The 12,474-nt window shown below is 40.3% G+C and overlaps 1 protein-coding gene across 1 annotated transcript; it reads left to right on the plus strand.

Moving 5' to 3' along the window:
- The first annotated feature begins 7,665 nt into the window (after nucleotides 1-7,665).
- Nucleotides 7,666-11,959, plus strand: LOC113582286 (V-set and immunoglobulin domain-containing protein 1-like). The gene is made up of 6 exons (XM_035526903.1): nucleotides 7,666-7,809; nucleotides 8,836-9,046; nucleotides 10,323-10,478; nucleotides 10,696-10,809; nucleotides 11,129-11,261; nucleotides 11,735-11,959. Exons 1-6 carry the CDS (start codon nucleotides 7,666-7,668, stop codon nucleotides 11,790-11,792), a joined length of 816 nt encoding a protein of 271 aa, XP_035382796.1. The 3' UTR covers nucleotides 11,793-11,959.
- The last annotated feature ends 515 nt before the right edge of the window (nucleotides 11,960-12,474 follow it).

The raw sequence follows: 12,474 nt of genomic DNA on the forward strand, positions 1-12,474 counted from the left end.
TGTGTAACATGTGCTTGAATTCATGATTATATTTGTGGTAAGTTGGGAAAATGCTAAACTATTTTTCAGTAGAATATTAGTACAGTGCTGTGACCCATCGCTGTATTATACTGAACTGCCCATTAGGAACTGCCAAAATAGTACCACCGCCTGACAAAGGATTATGTGATAAAAAGTATACAACATGTGTTTTGTATGTTTACTTTGGATGGGTTTTGGACACAGATACATGTTGCCTACAATGAAATTACTCACATCTGTCCAGATGATCATTATGATGCCCCTGTACATGGTATGGAAGTTTGAGGTGAGAGGAATCCTGATCACAGTTTGCAGATTCCATTCCATCATCAAATCCCAGAGGACTATTCTGTACTTGTACTCTTGAAAGGAGTGTTTTTGCTACGCAAATTAACTGACCCATGTACGAAATACCAGACTCTTTGAGATGGACGGAGCTGGAAGGACCACCCCCTAAAAGATGCTTATACAAAACACAAGATCAGCATCGCTCTGCATTTCATTCTCTCACAACCTCTCCCTGAGGTTCATGTGTTTCAAGGTGCAACTAGGGGAACTTTGTCAAGGACGTTGAGGAAACAGTTGGAAAAAGGCATCTATGCACCGCCCCTCTTCTTTCTTGCGCCGGGAAACTTAAGCTTATTTTCTACTGTGGGGCCAAACAGCTGCGAAGTCTTTGTCAGGCCATTCGGCACTGTTCTGGACTCCTGAGACATGTTGTGCTGGAAATCGGGACTAGGAAGCATTTTAGGCGGTGATGGATTCTCATCATAATTATGGCACTAAACAGTGTTTTTGATGAGATTGGGAGATTGGCTAATGGCTAATTTTTAGTGGGGTTTTTTTTTTGGTATTTTAACATGTGCAAGACTTATTCAAATCCTGAACGCTGGCAACGAGAGAGAAAGCAACAAGAAGAAGCTTAGCGCCATTTGTGTAGAGCAGAGCCCTACACCCTTAAGCTATCTCACCCATATGGTTGTATGCAGCTCTGAGCTCAGTTAGCTAACCATGCTAAGAAAAGTGTGCTGAGCACCATTTGTAAAGGTTCCATGGGGCTGAACCATGTTCATGTGGAAATGAGACTGGAACAGTTACTGTCCGTACTTCGAACCACTTGGCCCTGCGGTGTAAAAGAGGCTTTTGAAAGCATTCCCAGCGGGGCAGATGCACTTACATGGCTATATTAAGGAGACATGCAGAAGAACCAGAGTAGCAAAATGTGCTTTCCGTTTCCATGTTCTATTGTCAGCGCTCAATATAAAAACATCAAATATTGAAAGGGTGCATTAACATGGGTCCAGAAATTGATGGCTGTTCTGTGGAGGGGGTGAATGGTGGAGTGGGAGGCTGGTTCTAAAACGAAGGAGGAAAAAGTAATGTAAGCTTTTCCGTGTCTTTAATATCCATGTGATCCATATCTCGGGTTTCTCTCTTCCTGAAGAATGGCACCAAAGATGAGGCCCATTGTGATTCTGAAAGTCTACTTGAATTTTTAGTTTCCAGGCTTTCACATGACAAAGTCATAAAATATTAGTGTATCAAATTTACAGACTGAAAATTTGATTTTCAAGAAGTTTTACCTAGAAAAAGTGGGTAAAAGCTCGGATTTTTATGGGGTCACTCATGATGCTCTATAAAAGCTTTCCTTTGCTTGTGTATTTCACCTTGAAGCTCATATTTTGTTCTGCAGGTTCTCCATAACATTGGATTACATATCTGTGGGTTTTCTTCACCTCACATTTTAATCAGTTATAGCACATTTATGTCTTGATACACTTTTTTTCTCCAAGTCAGAATAATGTAGCTTTGCGCTATAGTAAAAAAGTCTTCAGAGTAGTACTTGATAAAAGCCAAGCAGGCAGTCAGATGTCTCGTAGACAGATCTGTGATGGTCTTTCAAGCTATAAATAGACTTGGAAGACTGCTCAAGGGAATGAAATGTCTTGTGAGTGGCCAGACATTTTCAAGGCTTCCAAAGGTCCTTTAATGCTGTTTTGAGCTGAGTTTGGGCAGTTTTGGGGTGAATTAATAGGGGATCCATGTAAATTTAACACAACAAAAACTAAATAACAGCCAACACAATGTTGTTTATAATGGGGCTTAATAAGGAGAAGGGGACTTTGTGTTGCAGAAATCAAAATCACAGATGGTCTACGGGTATAGTGAGGTATCATGCAGGAAGCTTGAAATGTCTCCGCATGACCACCAAGAGCATTGTATGTGAAGTCTAAATATTTCCAGTCAGCATGTCAGTGATGATCTACAACATGTTTGCTTTATGTGTTTTAAGGCAGATCTACAAGTCTGCCTTATGTGTGGTAAAGCAGGTCTTCATGTCTGCCTTATTTGTGGTAAGGCCGGTCTATGACATGTCTGCCTTAAGTGTGGTCAGGCAGGTCTACAACATGTCTGCCTGTTAATATTTAGAGGCATAACAGCACCAGTGTTTTGAGTATTCTGTGATGGCATATTCTGAGTATTCTGTGAAGGGCTAGTCCTGCTGAGACCAAGTTAATTCTCTGCAAACCTGCAAGAGCTAATTCAGCGCTTAGATTCTACCATGTATGCTATATTTCTGTATGGAATGTATAATATTTTGACACACTGCATAACAGTCACTGCTAATGTGACCTCCTTAAGTGAAAATTGCACACAGAATTTAGGATGTGTCTGACTACCCCACCATCATAACATGACAAGCCTCCATTTTGAGATGTTCAGCAGGGGACTATTGGCATTCTGTTCTGTTGCAGTCAATTCCCTAGTGTCCTCTTCAACCCCCGCCCCACTCTCTCTCTCTCTCTCTCTCTCTCTCTCTCTCTCTCTCTCTCTCTCTCTCTCTCTCTCTCTCTCTCTCTCTCTCTCTCTCTCTCTCAGGAATGAAGTGAGCAGAAAAGCAATGCGTCTGATAAAATATTAAGACCTGAGCGTCCTTTTATTCATACCATATGACCACTGCTGCACTAGTGAATCCATTTCTCCCTCACTCTATTACTCTCGATCTCTTTCTCTCTGCTACATCCATTCTTTCCTTTTCAGTCTATCATACAATACGCACTGACCTTCCGAAAACGCCTGCCAAACGCTAAAAATTAAACATTTTGTTCCCAAATGACATTAAGGATTGGCTCTCATACCCAAGTAATTCTCTTTCAATTTGCTCTTTGTTTCAAACAAACACACACTGCCCCTGACTACAGCCGTTTTTATTGAAACTGGGTGGTTCCTTCCCTTGATGGTGCCTTGTTTCCTCTTGTCCAATGTGGCTACCAAACCAGGTGCAAACAGGAATGTCCAGCTCATGTGCTGCGATTTTGAGCCTCGTGTCAGGGTGTGGGACGCACACCTGTGGGGCCCCCACTGTGACAGAAGAGGAGAGAATGGGAGGGAGTGTAATCACGTCTGATGTCTGGCATAGCTTCCCAGGAGGAAGGGAGACGTGAAACATGTCGTCGACTGAGACGCAAGCTTGCCTTTGTTGTCATGACTCGACTTCCAGTGCCCGGTGACTCCGGAACATTAGGGCCGGTTGACTTCCTTTAAACAACAGTGCCCTCTGCTGGCACAAAGGTTGAAGCTAATTTTTTTACATTTCTTTCATAGGGGTGCCTGGGTTAAAATAAACAATAATAACCCTTCGAATCTATTAGCATATGTTTTTCATGTGAATGGAGCAAATGTGTTTTCATCTCATTAGGTAATTTACTGTCCCTATTATTTAATGGACTATAAGGGTAGCTGTAAAATCTTAATTTTTCTGAAGGCATATGAGGAAAAGTATATAATTTTCCTAAACATTGACAGTGGCTGACCAAAATCATTTGAAGAGGCCATAAAAGTCAATGAAGGAGAAGCAAGTTATATGTGACCCTGGTAAATGTACTGGCAGATGATATTCTCACAAGACTTACGGGCAAATTTCCTTACACTTAGTTGATTACGAGGACGCCAAGACGTTTTTGCGGATATGAAACATATTTATTATAACCACTGGTTATTCTATTCGACTTTAATTAGAAAAACAACTGGTCTCTCGTCTTGTGGCTCTCTTGGGGGGGGGGGGGAGAGAGACAGGAAGTCACTGGGGCCTCGGCACATCGCTGCCGACAGCCTATAGAAGGCGCAGCAGCCACGTCACCCTCTGCACCATTCCCAGTTTCAGTTACTTCCTGGTGGGCTTCTGCTACAGGAGCAGTAGCCGGGATCATCCTAAACACCAGCTGGAGAGGGGTAGGGGAGCCATTGCAGCTTGGTCTGATCACTTCCCACATGGGCCGTGGGCAAACAGAGCCACCCTTTACATTTTGTAGCATGAGCTTTCTTATGTGTCCCTTCCCTGAAAAGCAACAAGACAGAGTTAAAGTTGCTAAGACCCTCTAGCAATAGTCAGGCCTGAGCTGCTATATTTGTGCCTGTGTATAGTATCGTGGCATTAGGCATTTTCTGGAGTGGTTTAATTCTGGGCTTTTTGGAGTTCACATTCATGGACCTAACTTCTTTTTATTAATCTGTTCTTATACTACATGGATCTCTGAGGTTGTTCACCTGGCAAGACTTGGGGGATCTGAGCTGTCAGAGGTGCGCCAATCGATCTCTCTGCTTCTCACACAGATGGAGCTGCCTCCTCAGGTATCTCCTATGATGCCTGCGGCAGTGGTGGCAGTGGGGACAGGACACTCCAGACCTAGACGGTGCCATGTTGCCATGAGCAGGCTGGGACAAGGCTAGGTCCTCGGTCCAGCCTCATCTGTTCTGCTGGAATACCTGTCCAGGTTTCTTAAAATCAAAGAGAAGCCTTTTATGGAGTTTGTGAAATCTAGGAAAATCAATCCCATCCTAGAAAGAAGAAAAAAATGTTTTCAGGCTGTTTTGATAAATATCTAATTTCACAAAAATTATTGTTTTTTATACATTAACCTCTTACCATTTTCAAAATGTTTGTTTTCAACCTTCCTCAGGAATAAATTGAAAATTATTTAGCAAGCTTTTTATTGTTGATCAGCCTCAGAAGAATATCTCTGAAAGCGTTCTTTGTGTTTTGAAGTTCTCTAAGGATAACAGTGGAACAGTGGAGAGCATTTCCATGGCAACCCTGAGTTTAGGAACTGTGACAGAAATGTCCACTCCTTTAGATGACATGCCTGGATTCTAGAATGCACTGACATGAAATCATTCAGCTCCAACATCCTCACAGAGCCCTTAGTCTCACTAGTGAAAACTATTTGTACCATGATAAGGCCTCCTAGGTTATACTTGGCATTGTCTGTTATACACACCATCAGTGCATTATGATAGCAAAATAGGTGTACAAATGTATTTCTTTTGCTTATAGAATTCCTGTTCTATTCTTTATAAATTCATACAGTTGATGAAGCACTCTCATATTTGTGCCCCTGATGACTAGTCAATCGCACCTGTAAGTAGCATCTTCAATAGGCATTGGTCCTGCTGTTCCTGTGTCTGGGTTAACCCTCTTGCTATTACAACAGGACTGGTTTCATAATGAAATAAATTCAAACCCTCCCCCTCCTCAAACAGTAAAAGAAATCTTTTCTATGGCACATCACACTCATACTGGTTTACAGGGCTGCATCACAACTTTAGAACACTTAAAACAGTTTAGCCCCCTTCCTATGCAAAGTAAGGCGTTGCTTCTTGACTGAGTACCTTGTCACTTTCACAAAAGATTAAAAATCTGTACCTAGTGAACATGGCCTCAGACGTAACATTTTAGTTTTCAATAGCAAGAAACCACTGGCCAAATGGTTACATCTACGGGTAAAATGACTCCAATTCAGTCGCCCGCGTTAACCATTAACTCATGTATTTAGTCAGACCTGGCTACACAAATATACCAGCATCACAGTATTTGGGTGTGAGCCTTTATACAATTAGATAAGAGGTTTCTATTTCTCAGTAATGCAATAAACCTTTCTGCCATATCTACTTCTGTATTCAAAACTGAAATACATATTTGCGCCCCTTGTTCTTTTTCTTAAACATCTGGGCATTTTCTTTTGATTAACCCAGAATTCTAGACATTTTATAGGTGGAATCATTAGGCTAACTATTAATAATAATAATAATAATAATAATAATAATAATAATAATAATAATAATAACTTAAGACCTTGTCCAACTCCTCAATCTGTTGCTCACTCTTTGCATGATGCTAAATTTCAAAGAGATTTCATATACCCATAATATCACATGACATTTCATCTGTTCTGGATTTCTGAATGAGTACTTTTACTTTGAATAGATGATTAAAGGTCTCAGTTTAGGAAGTAAAGCAGAGAAATAAAGTGTGACTGTGAACCAGACCACATCTGGAACTGTTATAGCTCAAATGGCTGCACAGCCTGAGCTGAATTCTAGTATCAACTAGAACCTCCCCGTCCATCCAGAACAGCATAAGTTGGTCTGTGCATGGATTCTGGATGAAGCTGGATGCATCGTGCTTGGATGCTGTGTCATAACTATAGTCCGCAGAGATGTTCAGATATACTAACAATTTGATCGTTAGATATCTGGGCCCTAAAGCATTTCCCATGCCATCCCACCACCACCGCAGAGCTTGTTGACACCATAAAGGCTCTGAAGATTCATTCTGCCTGCTTCAAATGTTTCTCCAACAATAAGCATTAGGCGAAAGGAACCTGCATTTGTTCAATGAAGCAACCTTCTTCTGCTCCACAACAATGTAGTTTTGATGCTTGTGTTGTCGCTGTAGATCTCACTTCATTGTTCTTCACTCAAAATGGTGACACTCCTCATGGTCGCCAGTGATTTAGAAAAATGAATTGTTCTTCTTGCCGTGCCTATGTACTTGCTTGTCTGTTACTTTAATTAATAGCCATTAAAATAATTAAAGGCTGCATTTTTTTATTACAGATCAGTTGATTCCTGATTATCAAAGGGATGCCATTACAGTGGAGCAGAAATGGGTCAGTCTTGTGTGTATGAGCACTGTGAAATCAAACCACAGCAGAAGCAATGTCAGTTTGATGTCACGTGTCAGTTTGCAACTGGAGTTTCTGAGGGTGTTGACCATTAGGGTTTGGAAAGATAAGCATGGTTTAAGAAATCCCTGTTACTGTGAGTTCACAGCAAGAACTTGTTATCTGGCATCGTGTTTCCTTCATTTTTAAAACATCTAATGCTATTTTAAATCATGTCACTGTTCAGACTTATCGCTGTGTTGAGTCTCATAGGTAAGTAACTTCTCATTGGATGTTATGGAAAAACCTTTAGCGCAGGGAATGTTGTAATAGCCTTATAAAATATTTGAATTCTCTATGAACATGTTAAAATGTTATTGGATAAAATATCATGTATTCATAACTGATGCAATATATTTGCATTTGTGGTAAATAGAAGAGTTTTAGTAGCTAAAAGTAAATGAGTCGCATTATAGAGTCTGGTTCAGGATTACTGTGAATACTGGCACCAGATTTCTGACCAGCGCCTTTGCACTCTGCTTGGACTTCCTCCCTACTGAGTCCCTGAGTAAAACGGATAGTCTCCTATAATTCTATAGCAGCTGCCTAAATTTTAGACATGATTCATCAGCAAGAATGCTGGTTGCCAACTTGTCCAGACAAAGCAGATCTGTAATTTGCAGGCTGCACTCTGTCGATCATGGTAACATCACCACAAAAAGTCGTCAACGTGAGCATTTATGACACTGCGGAGCTTCGGTGTAATTTCTCCACCAATGAACCGACGCAACAGCTTACAGTTGCCTGGACCTTCTATCCCAAGACCTCCCCAACTCCAGAACAGGTAGGTCCTCCAGAACAGGTACGTCCTCTCTAGAAGCATGATTCAGCATGCGCCCCAGCACTTCCCACAGAAGCAGTTTTTGATTCAGAGTCTCTGTTAATGTGACATGTCTCCTGGGGATGAATATAAAAGTCTGATTAGTCTATAATGATTTGTATAGTGTAAATCCCACTATAGTGATTTGTAATGTCATTTTGATTCACTGCTATTCATAAAATCTACTGTAAATGTTTCAAGTAGTCAGATATGGTCACTGTAGATGTGTTGGACTGGCAATTTTTGTTTTGTTTTAACCTGTTTGTAATAGAGTTCAAAAATTTGTGTTGGCACCAACACAATCTTTTGGTCAAGTCTGACCCTTCAGGAAGTGTGTGTATGTAAATGTGGTGTAGACACACCCTTTTACAGAAACAAAGGAGTTTGTTCAACAGAACTTCTGTGCAGCAACAGAAATTAGAAACAGAAGTTAGAAACATAAACATCTACACACATGCACGTGCACACACACACATACATATATAATCCATGGATGGATTGTAGTACTACATTTTGAGTCTTTTGTGTTTCTAAATAGTCCAGAATGTGCAATACAGTGATACACAACATTTAGATCTGATCCTAGGTACAAAGCGGTATTCTGGTGCTACCTAGGAAGGTGTGCCAGACAGCTGCAGTTCCAGAGTGTACCATTTGGGATTTGTCTAAGCGCAGATGGCTGAGATCACCTGTATAGGACAGGAAAGTCCCAGACAAAAGGACACTCTTATGAAACTGATTTCTTGCAATACAACATCTGCAGTTTCTATATAATGTAAGAGTAGGGTTTAATGCTACTAAAATTGCTCTATGTGCCCACACTGCAATGTAGATATTTGAAAATATTAAAGTGTAATTGTTTATTCTTGGATAATTAAAGAGAGATTTGAATTTCAGGGAGTGTCTACAGGCAGCATTCAAGATCCGTATAATTGAAAACATTTTACATACTTCCTAGATATGGTTTATTCTTTCATAATTTCATTTTAGGTGTACTACTACCAGAGTGGAGCTGAAGTGATTGGCCAGAGGTTCAAGGACAGGCTGAAAGTTCTTTATTCCCCTCTGAACACCACCATGAATGCCAGCATCTCCATCAGTGACATGCGCATTGTCGATGCTGGGACCTACATGTGCGAGGTCCACAACTTGCCTGATATCAGCGGAATCGCCACGGCTACAGTCATCGTTCATGTTTTTGGTAAATGTTTCATGCCTTTCTTCAGACCTACATCAACTGAAACTTCTCCTACATCAACTGAAACAATATATATATTGGAGCAGTTTCAGTGCAGTGCTGGGAACTCAAGTCCCTGAAGCTTCCAGGCCTTCGGTAGAGGATCTGTGCATGAAGGAAAAAGACTGTATTGTGTATATATACAATGCAGACTGCATTGTGTATATATACAATATACATATACAATGAACATATACATAACATATGTATGTATATGTTCATTGTATATGTATATATATGATGTGGTTGACAGCTGCATTAGTTATTATGTGATTATAATGCCAGGTGATCACTGTATAAAAGCAGTCCTATTAATTGTTTATCTATATAGTTATTGTACTCCCTATTCATTTTTACCAGAAAGGTTCCTTCTGATCAAGCTTTGGCACAATGACAGTTTTGATGTGTGTTGCAATGGCTGAGCTCCGCATGCACCACTGGAAGCACTCCCTGTGGGCATTACAGATATAAATGTTTGCTAAGAATTATGGAAACTCTAATTATGTGTGAATGTTTGATGTTTCAGATGCTTCAAATGCCACCCAGGTCGTTATTTGAAATTGTAGCAATTGTGCTGTATGATCAAGTCATTCACACTGACCTCTAATGACCACAAACAAGAAAAAAATATTTTAACTGCAGTTTCACTATGGACATCCTCTTTTGAACCATGTTCTATGCACATTGATCCAGATAGTAAACAGTTCTGATAAGTTAGCTTGTAACAAGGCCTGAGGAGTGGATTAACTACCATGCACTACTTCCACTCCTCTACCATGTTTCTAGGACAACCTTGTTGTCCCTGGTAACCATGTTGGTTTCCATGGGAACTACTGCTGAACAGTCTCCTAATTGTCAGTGTGTGTCAGGACTGCTGGGAGGAGGGAATCTTACAGTGTGCTGTGTGCTTTCTGTAGGTCAGGGATATTTCCTTCCTGTAATTTCAGACCAATTATGGCATAATTATAAAATCGTCATTTGGAATGATGAAAGCAAAATAGCATCTCTGATATTGTAACAGTAATGGAGAATGCATATGCTTTTCCGTCACCGACCCAAAATGACTATTGTACTACACTCTATTTCAATTCTTTAAGCATTATGCTCTTGTAAAAGTTTCCTTGCAGATTCTCAGAAAGCATGTAAAACCAGTCATGTCTTTTGAAAATCGCTTACAGTCGGATTAGTACCATAGGTCATAGAGTACTGAGAAATGGCCTGCCCTTGTATGTTTTTGAAGAGAAACCATCATACCCATTCTGTGCTGTCCATGGAGATGTGGCGACAGGTCACTTGGTCACGCTGACCTGCCATTCCAAGAAAGGCAACCCACCTCCCATGTACACCTGGACCAGGACTGACAAGGGGACAACTGGAAACATGTTAATCAGTGCAGGTGAGTGTATCTCTGTGTGTATGTGTGTGTGTGTGTGTGTGTGTGTGTGTGTGTGTGTGTGTGTGTGTGTGTGTGTGTGTGTGTGTGTACATGTGCTAATGCTAGCACATTAATTACAAAAAATACTTATTTGAAACCATTTATTGGAATCACAGATTAAAATAATGTTTTCTTTTTTCTGAACTTTTGCTTTCTTTGTTCTTTTGCTTTGTACTAGATGAGACTGGTGTGCTGTCCTTCAGAAACATCTCTCAGTTTCAGTTTGGAAAGTATCAGTGCAATGCATCTAATACCGTCGGCTTCTCTACTTGCACCATTACTCTAAACTCAGGTAGTTTCCAGTTCTGGGTGTGTGCATGTGGGTGTGTGTGTGTGTGTGTGTGTATGTGTTTATACACATGCAGCTGTTCACACTTTGATATTCTGCATAATCCTCTTTGTTTTACTGAACTGAATTATAATCCATTGCCTTCACATGTTTTAAACATACTCCGTTTAAATGAGCTGAATCACATCATAATCCCAGTATAGCACAAGCATTCCCAATATTTCTGCCCCATGTTCATGTTCCTGACGGGGGAAGAGTGAGCCCTTAGATTTAATGAGATGACCAGTGGTTTAGTGAGATGACCAGATGTGTGGTTGCCCAGAGATGCACGAGGCGACGATCGTGGGCGCGGTGATCGGCGCTCTGCTCGCCGCCGCCTTTGTTGCACTGCTGGCATGGAGCATCAGTCATCACCTGAAGAAAAGAAAACACGAGGCAACCAAGTCTAATGCAGAGTGAGTCTCACCTCCATAAGTCTCCCATTTCAGACCAACAATCAAGCTCTTGAGTTATTCTCTACATCAAATGTGCTAATTAAATACCCCTAAGTGAAAACATAAACAATATAGATGCACTGATGTCTGGGAATGCATAGGAATATAGTTTAGTGTACCAGGAAGAATGCAAGTTGGACTGGATAGAGAAGAGGGTGGAGATGTACTTCCTATTTCACACCATTATAACTACAACATATAATGCCATCTCCATTTCCCCATACCATTCATTGTTTTGTTTTGTTTTTAAAAAAAAAAACATTTTTATTGTAGGATCAAAATAAGTATCATAAGTACCAGTACTTCAGTACAGTCCATAACCACAGCATCTACCTGCTGTATTATGGTTGTTTGAAGAGCAGTATTATTATGGCAGTTGCATCAGACAAGCGACTGAGACAATCCTTATGTTGAATATGTTTTCTTTTGATCAGGACCGCAGCGAACTACAAGGCAGTGCCCCCACAAGAAATGAAGGAGCTCCAGGCATGAGAAACATGCTAGCCTAAACTCTACCCCTCAGACCAACTATATTATAAATGCATATGATAAATTATGGGTACCTTCAACTATTCTTACTGTAAATGTATTGATCGCAAATTATAACTATGCATTTCTGACAATAATGTAACTAAGCTTGGATATTTATAAAGAAAAAATCTTGGTGGTAAAAATTAAAATGTTGCTGCCTTTTGGCCATACAGTTGTTAGCTGATGTGTGGGTTTAATACAAAGCGCACTAAACATGATACTTGAATAAATTCCCCAATTATCATTTTCAGTTTGTATTCAACAACAGCAAAAATCCATTTTTTATGCCAAAATGTTACATAGTGATATGCATGTATGCCAAAAATGTGTGAAAAAATGCAAGAAAAAAAAATGTAATTGAGGGAAAAAATCTGTTTTTTATATTGTTGTCTTTCATGCAGCTTGGCTCTTGTGAATTAAAATCCAGAACAGATCCTCAACAAAGAGCCTGCATTGTACTGGAATCTTAATATGACTTTGGAAAAAAAAAATCATTGTACTTCAGTTCAGACTGACAGACTCTATTTAGAGTGGGAAAGAGGAGAAGGGCCAGTCATGACATACATTAACTCCCACCTCCACACACACATACACAAACAAAGCCACTTAAGAGAGAAATTGCTGGAAAAGCCGATAAGGCCTG

The sequence above is a fragment of the Electrophorus electricus genome, chromosome 6 (assembly GCF_013358815.1).
Source record: "Electrophorus electricus isolate fEleEle1 chromosome 6, fEleEle1.pri, whole genome shotgun sequence".
In the NCBI taxonomy this organism is placed as follows: Eukaryota; Metazoa; Chordata; class Actinopteri; order Gymnotiformes; family Gymnotidae; genus Electrophorus; species Electrophorus electricus.